We start from the raw sequence: 17,639 nt of genomic DNA, 5'->3' as shown, positions 1-17,639 counted from the left end.
GCCCCCTCCGCCCTAACTTAATGGTTCGGCCCGCCCCCCCCCCCGCCCCACGCCAATGGTGCGGTCTGAGGGCGGTGGCGCGGCCGCGGCGCCGCCCGGCGGAAGTGACGCCGCGCGGAGGCCAGGGCTTCCGGCGTGCAGGCAGTGGCGGCCCGGCAGGAGGAGCCCGGGGCGCTGCTCCCTGCCTCCGCCGCCCCGGCCGCGCTCCGCGGCGCCCGGTAAGTGCGGGGAGCGGCGGGGGGCTCCCGGCGGGGGCGGCCTGCCCCGCGCCGTGGCGGCGGCGGGAGCCGGGAGCGCCCGGCGTGTGCCGCCGCCGGCCGGGCCCGTGCCCCCGCGGTGGGGGGCGGCCGGAGCCCGGGCGCGGGGCCGCCCCCGAGGCCGGAGCGGGCGCGGCGACCCCCGCGGCCGAGCGGCACCATCTTGTTTGGGGGAACTTCTGCTCCGTTTGGCGTCCCCCCGTGCCGCGCGGGGCTCCCGTTGGGGCAAGCGGCCGGGGGGACGCCGCAGTGCGTGAGCCCCGAGGCCGGCGCTAGGGATGGGGGCGAGCTGGCCGTGCTGGGGCTCCCTCCGCCCCCCGCCGCCGCTCCAGCTCTTCTCATTCCCGGCCACCCACGGCTCTTTTCTCTCCCCCGGCTTCTCCTGTTTTCCTCCTGTTGTGTTCGCAATGTGTGGGACAAGTACGTGATTTCATCTTGAGCGCGTTACAGAAGAAATGGATCTGAGGTGATTTAAATGAACGTGGTGTCTTTCTGCTCCGACGTAGGGAGGGCACTCCAGACAGAGTTACCATGGAAGGAAGGCTTGAGTAGGTATGGATAAAATAACATGCTGAAAAATGACGATAGTTTAGAAAGGACAGGAATGAAACAGATTAGGTTAGTTGGGAAGGGCAAGGTAGTCGAGGTAGTCAGAATAAATACTGGAAAGTGGAAAGAGAGCAGGCAAATTCATAGTGGATGTGTGATATGGCTGCAAGGAGGTCTCTGCAGAGTCATGTATGGTAAAAAGGGTGAGAGGTGATGTTCCTGGTTCTCTCTCTTGGAATGAAAAAATCATCTGAAAACTCGAGAAGGAAACGGCAAAGTGTGCATGCTGTGTGTGTGTGAAGCAGCAATTGAAGATGATCCCTGGCTTACAGGTTTGAGTGACATAGACAAAGATGTGATTAACAATGATAGTAAGTTTGGAGCTGGGATTGTAAAGGGTTTCAGAGAAAAGAGAGTGTCAGTCCATTTAAAGGTTATGGGGATAAGTGACTCGAGAGAGTGTAACTTGAGTCTGTTTCCCAATTTCAAAATTATCAGTAAAGAGGTGAGAGGGGACAAAGCCATCTCACATGGCTGTGAAATTATCAACTGAAAAAGTAGAAGGGGGGGGGAGGGAGGTCCTCCAAAACACTTATTCAAGAAGTCCCAGAGAGGTAGATGCAGAGGATAAGAAATTAGAAAAGGATGATGTGGTGAGACAAAATACAATATGGAGTTGTGTAACTTCCTATTATCAAACACAGCGGTGAGGTCAGAAAGAGACTGATGGTAGCATATTTGAAAGCGTTTATATCAATAGACCTTGTTAAGAAGAATTATATTGTAAAGTGGAAATCAGCAAGAGAGCATCTCTGGTGGAGCAGAAAGGGAGCGGAGAGTATGGGTGGATGTGTTTACAAGTTCTTGCAAGGAAGCTGGGGAAAGAAAGGGGATTAAATTGTATTAGTGTTAGTGAAGACGAGGGAGTGTTTTGGATGAAGGTGGTAAAGTAGAACCTCATCCTTCCTTGGGTAGGAGAACAAACTAAATATGGTTTAAAATTTTAAAGTCTGATCTTTGGGATTATGGTATTTATTTCATCTAAATATTCTTTGCTCTTTTGACCCTCTTTTTTTGCATTTATCTTTTTTATTGTCTCAGAAATTAGTGATATCAAGTATTAGGTATGTCCTTTGTTAATGTGTACTCAGCTCATGACTGGGTGATGAGGGCCTTAGGCTGAGAATTAGGTGAGTTCTGTCTCTTGTTTTCCTTCTATCTTGCTTTGTTTTGCCAGCAAGTTTGTGCCTTAATCTTCCTCTCTTATTCACTCATGTCCATCTGACATTAAGTTATGCTGGAAGTGAACTCTTTCCCAAAGTGGTGTGACGAGTCACAAAAGACATCCAGTCTGCGGACTGTTTTCTCCTTGATATATTGATTTGCCTGTGCAAGCAGTTCCTCTATTTGTTCATATAAATAGGTTAGTTGCACAGAGAAATGGCTGAAAAGTACTTCTAAGAGCCCTGCAGTCTTGTGCCTCTTCTCCGCAGTGACTGGTATGTGACTACTGAGGTAGTGTGTAAGCCCCTTATTCTACTCTTACGTCTGAAAACATGTCACTGCTCTGATGGCACTCACTATGCGTTGAGGTAGTAAGTGGATCATCTGTTAAACATGTTTTTTCCTATCTCCATAGTGTGGGATGATCTGATCGAGTTTGGGAACTTTCCTGACTGGTGATACCTGTTTGGGCTTTGTGATGCTCTGAGACTGGCCAAACAAAACTGTCACACACTAGGCTATTGATATCTTCCGTAGGAATGTCTAGACTGATTCTAGATTCTCAAGTATGTTATTCCTTTAACATAACATATAACAGGTAAAGATCCATTACTGCTTTTGTGCAAAAGATCAGTGTTGATGCAGATTAAGCCCAGAGGGAATCATTAAGGAGACTAGAGGGAGGGAAAACATACAGGTTTGTCTCATGTCTGTCAAATCAGAGCCCACCAATGATGCTGAAATACGGAACAGAGATCTTCATTTGCAGAACCCTGAGTGGAAAGAGAGCCAGAAAAGTACATTAATCTTTCAGATCAGAACCGCCATCTTTTCAAAATATATATTTGTAGGAGCACGTTTACCATCTCCCCTGGTTCTCTATTTGAGTGTTTCGATTGTGGAAACCTCAGAATTTTTTCTGTCTGTGAATGGGCTTGTGTGTGATAGAGGGAGACCCTCGTTTAGCAGCAGCTGTATGAGTGATTCCTCAGCAGTATAAGTAGGTTACTTGGACCTGATGGCTTCTTAATCTGGAGGAAAAGAAGATTTCCCTTGGCAGCTTGATGGAATAATCTACATTACTAGCATTGCTGCTGTAACTCACTTTGTGTCTCTGACAGGAAAATACTCTTCAAGATTTCACTTCTGTCGTCTTCCAAAGTGGAGGGTCGGAGCCCCGATCCTCTAAAGTTCTACAGGAAACCATGCTATAAAATATTTGTATGTTGTGGATAGTTAAGAAATCAAGAGTCACAGGAAAGGAATGGAGACCAGAATTCAAGGGATAATATAATTAACTTCTAACCTTCATCCTTTCTCACCGGAGGAGGTTTATATCTGCTGAAACCAGTGCAGCCCCTCAGATTAATTATGCATCAGATCTCTTCCTGGCTGAGCTGTGATGTCTGGTCTGTTTATTAGAACCAGAAAACAAATGAGTTGAGGAAAAATAATGAAAAATTATGATTGAGATTTCCAGTGCTCTGAAGTCAGGTTATGATTTCTCCAGCAGCTGCAAATTTTAACATTGTGCATATATATTAAAATGCTAGAGCTAGCGTAAACAGTAAGCAAAAAGCCACATATGTGCAAGAAACCCAATATATGCTGCCTGTGGGAAATACAGCTTTGCTTTTATGTATATATTTTATATGTAAAACTTGATTGCAGCACGGCGTTTTAACCCTTTTCTATTTAATCTGTCTTGAAACAAAATTAATTGTTTAAATGGCAATTTGTGACTGAGTATGAGATGACCATAATTCAAGGTTGATATGTGCTGTCTGCTGAACCTCTTCAAAATCTAATTCATATTGTTTTAGTTACATGAGCAGAAGGTGTGTAGTTCAGATAAGTAAAGTCAAATACATGAATTTTCTATTACCAAAGAAAATACAAAAAGTAGCTTGGCTGTTCTGTTTCCTCCTAAACAGCAGCTGTCAATTCTTGAGCATAAATTTGTACACTCAAAAGGTAATAAATGTACATTGAGAAGGTAATAAAATGAGAATTTATTTTATTTTCCCGCTCAAATTTAATGCACAAGCCACATCACATCCAGCAGAGCCTAGTTAAAGGGATAAACTGATTTTGCCATTTCTTTGAGATGGTACTGAAGACTGTTAAACTGAGTATAAGAAAAAGATCTGTTTGCCCCTCTTGCTTTCCAAAGTCCCAGGTGGTGTCTGTGGTTCTGAAGCAGTGTGTAGTTGTACAGGGTATCACAGGTTGCCTTTCTGGCTTCTGGTGATCTTAGACAAGTTTTTTTGTTTTTGTTGATAAAATGCAGATGATGCTTTTGATAAAAGAACTTAATATCATAGCATAGATGTATCTTGGAAAAGATGTGTAGTGGAGCTTGTGGAGAGATTCTCCAAATGACAGAAATCTTGGGGCCCTTGCTGGGGCCTAGGATAATGTAATAAGTGTGTCTCTGAGGTTTTACACCTTGCCTGTAAGAGCAGCACTGGCTTTGCAGGTGCAAACCAGGGCCCTGCATGGCAGAATCTTCTTTAGCTGGGCTGTCAGATCAGTCCATTCCTGGCTGTTAAATCACCTGTATGATGTTGACATGGCCTCTCTTACAATTTCTTAGGCAACAGAAAAAATTGTTTTTCCCCCCTTAGGAAACAGAGCTCAGATGAAATCAAAAGAACAATAAAGTTTGGTGGAGAAAAAGAAGCTACAATTGCTTTCCTGGTCTGCAGTTGACAGGGCATTAAGATGTCCGTGGACATGAACAGCCAGGGCTCTGACAGCAATGAAGAGGATTATGACCCTAATTGCGAGGAGGAGGAAGAGGATGAGGATCCTGGGGATATTGAGGATTATTATGATGGGGTAGCTAACGACGTGGAGCAGCAGGGAGCAGATGCCTTTGATCCAGAGGAATATCAGTTCACCTGCCTGACTTACAAGGAGTCGGAGAGCACTCTGAATGAACACATGGCCAGCTTGGCTGCCACGTTAAAGGTGAGGAAAGGTTTCCGCATTAACACAGGTGTAAAGTCTATGTGATTGAAAAGGCAAATGCTGAACACAGAGCCTGAAAAAAAGCTGTGGCGACGTTGGTGTTATGGGGGTTGGAGGAACATTATTAAAGGTCCCTGATACAAAACTGACTCAAAGGTTTACAGATGTTGTGTACTGATTCTGGGACCTGAAAATCTTCCTTACAAAATGTTGATTCTTAAGACTTTTTTCCCCAGAGTTGAGCATCATGATCAGAGCACCTGAGTTTTAACTCTTTGCATTAACACAATGCAAAGAAGGTACATACAAGAGAAATGAACTAAATCATAAATGATGCAAATCGGTGCACCTGTGTTTGAGAAGATGACTGACAGATAGGAAGACATGCTAAAAGTCTGTAATTCTAACATCAGCATCTTACCTTGTTGGTTCTGAGAGAATAATCACAAACTTTCAGAAAGACAGATCAGCTGTCATGCAAGACATTAACCCTATCGTTGCAGTGAGGAGCAGTTAACATACAATGAGGTTGCACTCTCTTACAGTGACTAATTCCTCTCAGGAGAAGATTCCCAAAGTCATCTCCATACTATTATGCTCAAGTAAGATTTTTGTGAAATTTTCATTCTCCTTGTGCAAATGATGACCGTAGTGCAGACTAGTGATCAGAGGAGGTTCTCTCTGCCCTGTCAGTGTGCTTTGGTCCTGACACAGGTAAGAGGAAAGCTGAGTTCCTAAGCTGTTAGGTGTTGGCACTCTGAAATTATCAATGTGTCTGCCTTCTGACAGGTCTCCTAGTGTGCGTTTGTTCTGTGGAACAACCCCTGAAAGCAGGACAGGTGACCACAGTAGGTAAAAACTATGTTGGAAGGCTTTTGAGCCCTATTAATTTGGTCTGGAGCCAGCCTAATTTAAAAAATGAGAGAGATCTCTTGATGATCCATATTTGTACATCAGAGTCCTATAGAAGTAGTTACAACAATAAAGCCTAAAGACTATAAAGCCTATAAACAATAGACTATAAAGCACACTCGTACTTCTTGCTGCATCTGTAGCTGATTTTGCTGTCTGTTGTGCTTGTTTCCAGGAACTGTCACCTCAGAACGTTTTACTCTTTCTTGACTATCAAACTACTGACTGTGATTTTTCTAAAATGTGTGATTCAAGTGCTGAATGCCTGCTGTTCTGTATATATTGTAAGAAAGGGAGGCAAAAGAAAGGAACAAATAGGAATAATTGGTCAGCAATCTTGATCCAACTGCCAGTTGCTCTTGGTTCTTAGTGATTAAGTAGATTTAGAAAGGTATTTCTGCTCCTTCCAGTGTGGCTTCAAATGGGACACCCTTGAAAAATTCTTGACACATTGTTCATTTCAGTTAAACTAACAAAAGCAATATTTGATCTAGTCTTTAAAATTGGGGCATCCAGAGTTAAAATCATAGTTTTCCAAGAATTCCAGAAGTCTCTCTGATGTTAGAACAGCAAAGATTAAAGTGCCATCCTAATCCTCTGTTTGCCAGCAGTGATGGTGCATGAACTGTACACTTAAGTTAGAAATCTGTTGTGTATCTGAAGCATGTGCTTCTTGTTTCCTGGCATCCTTTCTTACAATATTTCAACAACCCTTCTTCTTCCTTCCCCTTTTTTCCCCTCCACCCCCCCCAGGAAAGCTGTGATTTTGTTCATTTTCTAAGATGAACTGGATTGGAAGGAATTTGGGTCACATTAACAAGAGTATGAGAAGAAGGAAATTGGATAGAACATGTTGAACTATTTGTTATCATTATTTTCCATTGAGTTAATGGATATGCATAAACAGGGACTGGTTTCTGTAAGAACTGTGTTAACATTCTTTTCCTCCAACTTCCTTGAGCTCTAAACTTTTTTTTTTCTTTTGAAGACTACCTTTTGTAATGTTGTCCTTGCCTTTTGGATAGTTGGGATCATTCTTGTGAGCACCCTAGTCCACTTTGCTGATTCCTTCTCCTTTTCCTTTCAGGGCTAGTCTTTGTGATGTCTAGTGCTTGTATGGTGCTTTTCAACATTAGATCATGTTTAATACAGAGTGGTTGCCTCTGCCAGGGAAGGACGAAGGTAAATTAAGGACCATTTGCAGGAGGTGCAATGTTGAAGGCAATCCGTGATGTGAAAGCTGAACAATGTTATCCTGAGAAATGAATAAACTAATACAGTTCTCTAAAGAGAAAAAAATAAATGCAGTGAATGAACTCAAAGCAGTTTTTGAATGCTCTGCCATTGGTATATTGTCATTAGGTGATTCACTTTCTGAAGGTTAAATTGAGGGGGTCTTGAGCATGTTTTTCCCTGTGACATATCGTATACGCTCTTTTAAGATCAACAACTGGTATTCAGAGCCTTGTATACTCCTACTTATAACCTATACTGTTGTTAATAATAATCTAAATAAATAGTATCTCATTCGCTCTGTTCATTAACCTTCAAGATATTTTCTAACTGTGTTACTTGGCTACTCCATTGAATGCCTGTTTTCTTTAAAGTGTCAAGGTAAAGGGTTACCTTCCTCAGAAACCCTCTTGGCTACCTTTTCTCATTCCTTGTGAGCTGCAGCTGACCTTGCTCTCCCTCTTACTGAAGCTGACTGGATAATTGAGCAGACTTTGGGTTGGCTGGCCACCTTCAAGTCAGGTGTGAACATCCTACGTACGTTTAAAAGTTTGAATGCAACAAGGTAGTCTCTGCCACAAAACACTCATTTTGTTTATCTGCTCCAGCTAGTGACAAAATGGGTTAAAATCTTAGGTTTCGTGATAAAAGCATGAAACCCAGCATGTAAGTTGATGTAAGTCCTTGTTGTGTTAAAACCCTCAGTCATTTTGAATTGACATAGTCTGATAGTATATATGAATTTGTCTCTCTCAGCTATAGAATTTCTAGACTAGAGTCCATTTAAAATTTATTAAAAACTTCCACTAATAGAATTAGCAATGAATAGAGCCAATGCATCTCATATTGTCGTAGGAAACTTTGACCTTGAGTTTTTCTGACTTGCTTTTTCTCAAATAGGGAATTCTGGATAAAAAAGGAAGTACAAACAAGGTAGCAGTAGATACAGTCAGCTGTGCAGTGTGCCTTGCCTTCAACAACAGTATGTGGTTATCTAGGAACAGAATTCACCATACTGAAACTAGGGAGACTTCATAAATTGCTCTTTAAAAGTTTCTTCTCAATTTGTTTTTAGTAAAAACTGTGAGTAGGTCCTAGCTTTCTGGGAAAAAGGGGGGGAGACGTTTGCCCCCTGGTTAGTCCTGTTGAGTCAGGAGGACTCAGTTAATACCTTGACTGCAGTAAGGACAGGCCATCTCTGCTAAAATACGCCAGAATAAAATTTCAAACTAATATCATCCAAAATGGTGATTCTCTGACCAAAAGACTTGTGAACTGAAGCAGATCACTTTCAGAGGCAGTTTTCATAAACGGTTTGTAGACTTTTGGTTCCCCAAAAGATCAGTCGACCCAACAGTCAACACTTCTTAAGGACAGCGCTGCTTTGCTCTCAAGAGTATCTATTGCCTGCAGACCAGCAAAGAAATTTGTGATAGTTCTTTGAAAAAAGCAGACCTATTTATAAAATCAGTGTCTTTCAAAAATAATGAACTAAAATTGGATAGTAATAAGTTTGTTTTCAAGTTAACTCTGTCAAATTGTCATCGAGTAATTGTGAGTCCCGGAGTGGCGATATCAGTGCGCACAAACAGTACGGTACTCAACAGATGTACAAACAAAGCTGACCCTGTCACTGACAAGCGGTGAAGTGCGTGATGATGTCATATTGTTTTCCCTGGTGAATGACACTTCCTGGCTCTGCTGAGGGTCTCCTGTACAAGTCTGGAATATCTGTAATGTTCCAAATAACTGGCAGTAGTTTCTCTGTTCCAGTGATAAGATCTTTCTAGTTTTTACCAAATTCTTTACGCTGGTGATCTAAGCCACTAGATAAGATGATTTTAGTTGCAATTTGTGAAAAAGTGTTACTGTTACTGTGACTTTGTCTTTTCAGAAACTGCTTGTCAGTCATTTCTGCACGTACGAGATACCAAGGAAAGATAGTCAGTCATGCTGTTTTACAGACTGTTGATACTGATGTAGTCTTCACTAAAACTGCAGGAATTGTAAAACTGGAGAACTTAAATTTTTCAATTCATTAATGTGAGTAACATGTTGATATTCACCAGACAGCAAAAAGCTTGTTTCCCTTGCTGCTAGAAATAACAGCTTGTGATTTTATTTATTTTTTTATTTATTTTAACCCTCTCCTGTGAAGATCAAAACTTTGGTAGGTACAAAAAGCATATTTGCTCTCATAGTACAGGCATAGTACTGAATCTAATAATCCATGTTATCACTACTGATCTTTCAGAGATAAAGCAGTCTATTCAATATATGCTTGCTCACCTCATTGATGTTTATATCTTTTTTTAATGCAACCAAATTAGTATTTGCTCATCAAAACACAACCCTGTGAAAATATTCCACACTCAAATTGCGCTGACACAGAACAGTTAGCTTGCAGAGCTACTTGGTGAATGCTGGCAGCAGTCCTTTTCAAATACCATCTTTAGCAGATCCAGAGTCATGTGCATGGAGATTGGCAGCCTGTATGAGCAGCTCTACCCAAAGAGCTGGCACTTGTAGAGTGCCTGTTCAGTGTGATTGCAAAAAGTCTGTAAAAAGCCAGATGTCAAAAGATTAATGTATATGCCTCCCTGTATCGTTGTGCAAACCACAGTGAAGTATGTAGTACAGGGTGCTTATCTGAAAAAAACTGCCATGTTGCATGGTCTGCTTCAATGCCATAAGGACTTCATGAGACTTGTATACATTGTAAAATGGAAGTCGTAACATAGACTTAAGTACAAAAATACCTTAAGTACAGGATATGCATTAAAACCCCCTCAATATTAAAATGTACATGCACAAGAACAGAGTTTGGAAGATAAATGTTCAAAGTTAGTATGTCCATAAGAACTTGAAGCAATGTCAGATTAACTGAAATTGGTAGATGGCAAATATTTAAATATCAGTGATTTTAAATGGTAGACCCTGATGTACAAGTGTCTCCACAAAAACCATACGGTGGTCTTTGGCAATAACAACACCCTGTATTTAAAATACCTGTGAACCCTAAGTTAGTCAGGACATACAAGTTTGTACCATGTTCTGTGTTTTAATAACAAGCCAACGTTATGTAGGGCCTCCAGTCTGTAACTGGAATCCTTAGGAACACACAAGTTAGAAGTGTTTTTGTTTTTCTCCTTGTTTTTTAGCCAACCAAAAAGGTTCTGGAAGTTCTGTTATACAAAAGCTACGTTGTTACGTGCCAGGTACACAAAGCCTATGTTTTAGTAATACATTAAGCATCAAGAAGATATGAGCATGTCCATAACTGTCTTCAGTGTGTGTGTTATTTTGACTCTCGAAAAGCTTTGTTAAAGGCATAACTAAGTTTTCTTAGACTTCTGGTCAGCGAGATGAGAGCTGGCTGGAGAGCCCAGACCTTGCAACTGTGACAACTTCATGAAGTCATTTGAGGAGAGAAATCAGTTTTGTTCCTCGTTGCCCAGGACTGCTGAAATTCTCAGCTTGACTGGAAAAATGAGCCACAAATGTGGAGGGTGATTAAAGCCCACGCATTTCTTTGTGATTCACACATTAAATGTATCTTACAGCCAGTGTAACTCTGCAGTGAGCAAAAATCTGTTCACAGCTGTTGATGAGTCTGATCTTGGTGGGAGGTAGAGGCAAGACACAAGTCATTAAAAATGCTTAAACAATCTTTCAGGAACTGTTTCACATTGCAAACTTACAGCTGGACACCATGATCACAGAAGCAGCACGAGGCAGTTGAAGTACACTGCCAAATTTTGTGCGCTGTGACTATTAAGCATGGAGTAGCAGAAGTGAGCTAATCTGTGTACCATGCGACGCTGTTCTACGAAGCGGCCATTACTCCTCTTCATTTTTTTCGTAACAAAAGAAAAATGTCCTTAGAAGCTGGGTTTGTCAAACAGTGGTGTTTTGGGGGACGGAACAAGGACACTCCCTGCACAGCTAACTTGGGCATTGCCCTAAGCCCAACACACTGCATGTGCACACTTCTGCAACTGCATGTGTGCAGCAGTGCTTTCTGGTTTGAGTTGGCTGCCTGGCGATTTGCAGGCCGTGCTCCGAGCTGGCAGAACTGTCCACCACTGGTCATGACCATGTGGATACAGGCTAGCTCCTCTCTGCTACTGCCTGTCCTTCACATCATCCGTGTGTCCAGAAAGAACTGTCCAAGTCTCCTATGTTTTGCTGGGAAAGCACTTAAGCAGAGGATGAGCTGAATGCAGCCTCTGGTGGGGGTGTTGGCACTGCACAGGGAGTGCAGTGTGGTGTGCACAGGGCTCTGTTGCTCTTAGATGCTGCACTGCCTTGGAAAGAATAACTCCAGTGAGCGCAGTGAGTGGGGAGTCTCATGTCAATCTTATGTCCATGTGCAGTCTTACAGCTTTCTTGCTGCGTTTCTTTTGATCTAAATCTTTCAAAGAAATCTCACAGTCATTTTATAATAGTGCCTTCTGGCATGCCATCTTGCTTAAAACTTTTTTCTTTTTTTAATTTATTTCTGATCCTCCTCAGGAGAAATAGCATCACAGCTTGAGAAATACATATGTTGAGATTTCCTCGCCGAGTCCTACTGATCCTGTTTGTTGGCAGCTGAAATTGGCACTGTCCTATGTAGGGGAGCAGATGGATTAAGGCTATGTGTAAGTGCAGAGAAGGGGTTAGGATTTAACCTGAAATCCCCTTTCTTCAATATGTGGCAAACTAGGTTGTATACAGACAGCTTCATGAACCTTGCGTAGTAGACAGTGGCAATATTTATCAGTCCCAAACTGCGCTCTGCCTCACAAATATGTTTCTAATCTTGTGGACTGACATTGGGTTTCTGCGTGCCAGTGGGTGAGTGCAGGGTGCAGATTAAAAGCCCATGATGTAGCGATGGTTGCTGTTTGTCAAGACTATTCCACGGTATTGAGCCTGCGGCTAAAGAATCTAAATCACATTTCTTTCACCAGTGCAGCCTGCATCTGTAATCAGGAGAGGAGCTGAAATGTCAAACCAATTCTCAACAATACTGCGAGTGAAAATCTAAAGATGGAGGGCTTTTTCCTGTATTTTTTAAGGATAACTGAACCCAGAAAACTTTAGGCAGGAGTATCTGGTTGTTTTGTTATAACTTTGTCTTTTTTTTATAGTGAATTTCTGATAAATGAAATCAATTTGAGTTCAGTTTCAAAAATAGTCTTCTAATGCTCAAAATCGTATAACAGCTAAGGAGGACTGCTATGAAACTTTGAGTACTTTCAGTGTTTATAGCATGAGATATTCCTCATAGCTCAGGCCTCTGCAACCTCATGAGACTTCTAGCAGGACTGCATGTTGGAAATCTGCTTAAAGAGAGTGATGGATCAAAGCAAAGAAGAAAATATGGTCCAAAAAAAGCTTTCTGTTTGCTCATATGTGTTTCTTTTTGTTTAATTCCTAGTATTTCTGCAGTCTTCTGAGAAATCCTCCAATAAAAACAGGGCAGTCAGATAAAGCTTTTCCAATGGGCCATGCAGGGAGTCAGATCTACTTTAAACATGAGAAATCAGTGTAAAATAGTATTATTTCCAGTTGTGGGTCAATTTGTTTACCTCAGTATATGTAAGTAATGCATGTCTGAAGATACTTTTTTCTTTATTTTTTCTTCAATTATTCTATCCAAAGCAGGGTTTCTTTCTGATGTTTTACTGTTCTCTGCTGTGGACTCAGTTCAGTCTCCTCTATTTTACCCATCGCTGCACACCAACAGCAACATTTTAAGACTCTTGCTCTGTGTGTTTTTATTGTTCTAAAGAATTGAAGGGTGTGTTTTTAGAAGTTTTGATTCAAGACATAAATTAACATGTTCATAAGTACTTTCCTTTCCTTGTAGGACTACCAAAAATCATTTTCCATTTCCATTTCTTTCTGCATTTCTTTATGCCAGGTTTGTGTTCACCTCAGCCGGATGTTTCAGTGCAACCTTGATTTAATGGGACATTGTCAGCTTGATGCGAAGCCACAGGATATCAGCTCCAACCAGATCATAACATGTCCAACGCATTCTGAACTGAATCTCTTTCAGAACCATGTTGTGAACTTGTGGGTTGGATTGTACCTTTCTGGGGTGCCTTTCCAAATCTTTGGGTCATCAAAAAATATTTAATTTTAAAAAGAGTGTCCCTAGAATTCTGTTTAAATTCCTAGTGGAAGTTTTCTGCAAAAGCGAGGCTGAAAGCAGAGCAAGCAGGCCAAAAAATAGGCCATCCCTTAAAGAAAAGTGAGACGAGAAACTCGTGAGGTATGCATGCTTCATAAATATTCATGAACAATTTCTGTAGAGTAAAAACTCTACAAAAGACTGGTTTTTTTAGCTTTTAGGAAACATTTTTGTCTGAATGAGCAACTGTCAAAGTGGTGTGGTTGAAAAGATTTTCTGCTCTAGAGAGATGAAACTGCAGCTCTTAAAACAGGATAGCTTATCTAGTGAAGCAAGCTGAGACACAGTTGTCTTAGAGCTGTCCAAACCCAGGAAGGTGCCTACAAAGCTCCTTTGCAAATTTGTTTGATAGTCTGGCATTCTCTTGGACAAGACAATCTTTCCATGTATATCAGAAGTGTGAGAATTGTCCTTAACCTGGAGAGTAAAGAAACCAGGAGATTAACCTGGAGATAGAAATAATATAAAATATTGTGCCATCTTCCAAGAAATGAATAGATGTGTTTAATGCTATGGCATTACTTCTTTGTTCTACTTTCAAAATCTAATTTTGTCTAGCATTGTGTACATTTTTCAGACTTTTTTTATGATTCCTGTGGAGACTTCCCTTTATACACAGAAGCTTCCTCTTGGCACCCTTCCTGTGTGTATAGGCACTGCACTTTTTCTCCAGTGCATTGATAAACATCAGCATTTGGTGCCCGATTCTGACAATTGGCGATCTATCACAAGGAAATCAGAGTTAAGCTGATGGAGATTGGGAAAAGGCTTCTGAGATAACCAAATTGCTGTTTTAGTGGGAAGCTGGAAATTGCAGATTGGATGAAATGTTGCCCAGCCAATCCTCTTTCTTCAGCTTCACCCCACTGTCATGAAGAAAAAGAAGCCTGATGGTGAGAAAAATAAGAAAGAGAGAAAGAAATCTTTCAGCATGACTACTGTTTTCAGGTTTCCTCTTCTAAACTTTAGTACATTTAATTACAATGAGCAAAGTTCTGGAGAACTCAAGTTATGTAGAAGCATTGGAACAATTCATCAGTTGCAGACAAAACCCAAAATAGAAGCAGAGCATCTAGAATATGCATTCTCTTCTGTATTGTGGTTTGTAGAAGTATTTACTGAAATGGCCTGCTGCCAGTGAGACACCGGTGGGCCATCTCACTCTTTTTGGGGTCTTAGTACTCTGAAACCAGGATAAGAAGGTACAAGCAAAATTATCAAAGGCATCTTTTTCAGTTTGTTTTCTTTGCTTCTGAGCCGAAGTATTGTTTTTCTTGGATAACGTGAGATTCTTGTGGCACCCAATTGCTCCAGAGAACATGCTGATAGAAGACTGAATCAGAGCTTTCCAAAATGTTTTGTGAATTTGAGATCTTTCATTGTGTGCAACTTCTGACTGTCCAGGAAATCCTATACTGGGCAGTGTGCCCTGAACAGCAACCAAGACTTATTTTCTCCTGCAGGGAGACTGCAGTGGGTGCACGGGGGTATTGATGTCTTCTAGTGAATAGTTCATGCAGCAGTGTCAGCTTCTGTGCATTGCTTCTCCAGTACTGTAAGGTAATGGACTAGGTACACATGGACCAAACTTTCGACTGCTGCAGTGTTTTTTTTGTGCTCAGCATGTTTTGGCTCCTACTTGCAAAGAAATGCTCCCATTATTCTGGGATGGCATTGTGAAAGATCTGGCTGACTTGGTACAGTCATTTACTCACTTTCCTAATTGAAATCTGGAGAGCACTGCTAATCAATAGAAGGAGGCTTTTTTAAAAACTTTTTTTTCTTTCCATACTTGTTTTCTTGAATCTCTCCAGCAGGGTTGGCCCTTATTGTAATTCATGTTTGACTTTTGAATTCCCAACCATGCTCTTGGTGAATAGGACATAGATGGTCACGTGGCAAGATTCCATTGGCCTTAATCAACAGGGAAGGCCCAGCCTCATCCTTCTTCCTTCCCTGATTCTCACGGTTTGAATGTTATCGATCTTTAACATATAAGAACTAGTACTTCTATGCCAACCAGACTTTGGGTACATTGCTGTAACTGACTCTGGGACTTCTTGTTTGCAAGTTCCCATGCACTCCAAACAGGCAATATCAAGGCTTTTCTTCTGCTTCAGGGCTTTTATGAAAGTGGACTCTTGTCATGAACCTGGCTTTATGAATTGAGAATGTTTTATTCTTTGGTGCTTCTATGATGCAAGTAATAAAATAGGCACCGTAGCTGGTCCGGGCCTTGTGTTTGCAGATGGACCAAAACAGGAATAGCCACAGAAGCTTTCTTCTTCTTCCCCTACCAAGAACGGCAGAGAAGGGGTAGTTGGGAAGCAAAGTTTGGCTACTGCGGTTAGCTGGATTCACAGTCGAGGGCAAAAATGACTTTCTTTGCTTGTGATGGAACTTCCCTGAAACATGTTCTAGAACAAACAAAAAAAAAGTTTTACAAAATCATTGATCTTGATTTAAAATTTCTTCCATGATAGACTTGTCCCTAGAGCTGTTAAGCTGGCATCTTTTTGGTACAATAATTACACATTTTGCCTGACAAATAATTTGATTCAAAAGCATTTGAATGTGTTAAGGTAATTTGTTAGACTTCAGGGATACATATGCTAATATTGGTAATTCTATGCATCTTCATTCTTGACTATACTTGTTAATTGGTTTCTTCTCTGGGAACAAGTAACTTCATGCAGTGTTGATGGAGTCACTGTTAGGGCAATGCAATGCTGGAATGGATGCTACACCTCCAGCTGTGAAAAGGCAACTGAAGAATACTAATTTTCATGTGTTACACATGAACTTCCCATTTAAGACTGTTTTTTTCCTTTGTCAGGATGGTAGTTCTTCCTTACTGCTACTGAGAAATAATTTTGTTGCTGTTAGGGAATGATTCATTAGCGTGTGGTTTGCATGCGCAGGAAGCCAGTCTTGGAGAGACCACATTCCTGATGCTTGTTTGTTTTTCAAAAGCGAAAGGCAGATGTCTTCCTTGTGCAAGCACGCCGAAGGTGCCTGTCTGGAGTTAAAGCTCCTGCCTGGGGGGCTGCCAGGAGGAGGGAGGGCTGAGATAACAACCCGTGGGAGGCTGGCAGTGGCACCTCACCCATACAGACTGGAGCAGGCTGTTGTCAGCAGCAGGGCCGTGCGGGCCACGCGCCGTCTAATCAAAGGCCTCTGCGCTGGCGGCGGTGGCGGCCCTGCACGCGTGGCCTTTGTTTTCCGAGAGTCGCATCGCTGGTAAAGTCAAGGAAGGTGACGTACCGGATCTCGCGCAGCACTGAGCCAGTGCGTCTCTCCTTTGAGAAACAGGATTATCTGAACTTTGAAAATTACTCTTTTATTATTGGGATTTCTTCGTGGCCAGCAAGGTTGGCAAATCAAAAAGCAGAGGTGGCTAAGAGCCAGTTAAAAATGCTAAGTGCGTCGTGCAACTTCCCACTGAGCAGAGCTGACCTACTGGCTAGCTGCTCCTCGCAGGGTGGTCCCACTCCCCTGCTCTGTCCTTGCACGAGCACTTGGCTGCCTGAGCCGGACGGCAGCGTTGTGCCGGTTTAGCTCCCCGGACTGACTGTCCAACGCTGACAAATGCCGGTGCAGTGCTGGCGCGGGATCACATGGCAGGAATAGGTCAGCTGTGTTGTGAAACTGCACCTCTTGCAGGGGGAGGTTTAGAGAAGTAATTAATATGCTGCCAGCATGTGTGCAGAGCCCGTCTGTTTTGTAGAAGGAGCAACCATTGCTTGTTTTTTCTTAACGGGTTATACTGAGTATCTGTACGTACCGGTACATTGGATTCCATGATTCAGCTGTAGCAGGATTCAAGACGGCTTATGGCTTTTCAGCTGATGATTTGGACTGACAGCTCCTCTAGAAAAAAGAAGCTTTTCGTGCCGCTGAGGTGGAAGGAGTTGTGTTTTCTGTATGGGTAGTAAAGAGAGCCAGATGCTGTGGTGATGGTTTCTCTCACAGTGAGGAAATAGAGCCCTTTAATGTCAGAGAGTGTTTGAATGCAGAGCGTGCAGACCACGGGGCTTGCCCAGGGGCCTCCTACCATGGAGAGGAGCGGGGAGGCACGAGTCTTTGAGCTTCTGGATTCCCTGGGAGAGGCGTTGGTTTGCAGGAGACCTGCTTCATTTGAACTCCGTGAGCCTGACAAAAGGCGTAAGGGGGGGCGAGTGACTGGCTGAAAGTCCAGCAGTTCAGCCGATGCCGTGATTTTGGTGTCTGCGAGCCTTTTTGTGATAACAGAGCAGTCTATTTTCTTCTGAAATGAATGAATGCATAGAAGTAAAGCGGAACTTGTT

At 42.3% G+C, this 17,639-nt stretch overlaps 1 protein-coding gene across 3 annotated transcripts in view; it reads left to right on the top strand.

Moving 5' to 3' along the window:
• Positions 1-138: 138 nt before the first annotated feature.
• Positions 139-17,639, top strand: part of ARIH2 (ariadne RBR E3 ubiquitin protein ligase 2) — a 35,913-nt gene continuing 18,412 nt past the window's right edge. Inside the window, exons 1-2 of one of the 3 annotated variants that reach the window (XM_067303403.1) lie at positions 139-218; positions 4,658-5,003. In XM_067303403.1, coding sequence (XP_067159504.1) covers positions 4,755-5,003 — 249 coding nt within the window. In that variant the 5' untranslated portion in view covers positions 139-218; positions 4,658-4,754. The other 2 variants (XM_067303406.1, XM_067303404.1) reach the window with 2 other exon arrangements.

Source organism: Apteryx mantelli, chromosome 12 (genome assembly GCF_036417845.1).
Source record: "Apteryx mantelli isolate bAptMan1 chromosome 12, bAptMan1.hap1, whole genome shotgun sequence".
Classification (NCBI taxonomy): Eukaryota; Metazoa; Chordata; class Aves; order Apterygiformes; family Apterygidae; genus Apteryx; species Apteryx mantelli.
This window is presented reverse-complemented; position numbering and strand designations above follow the sequence as displayed.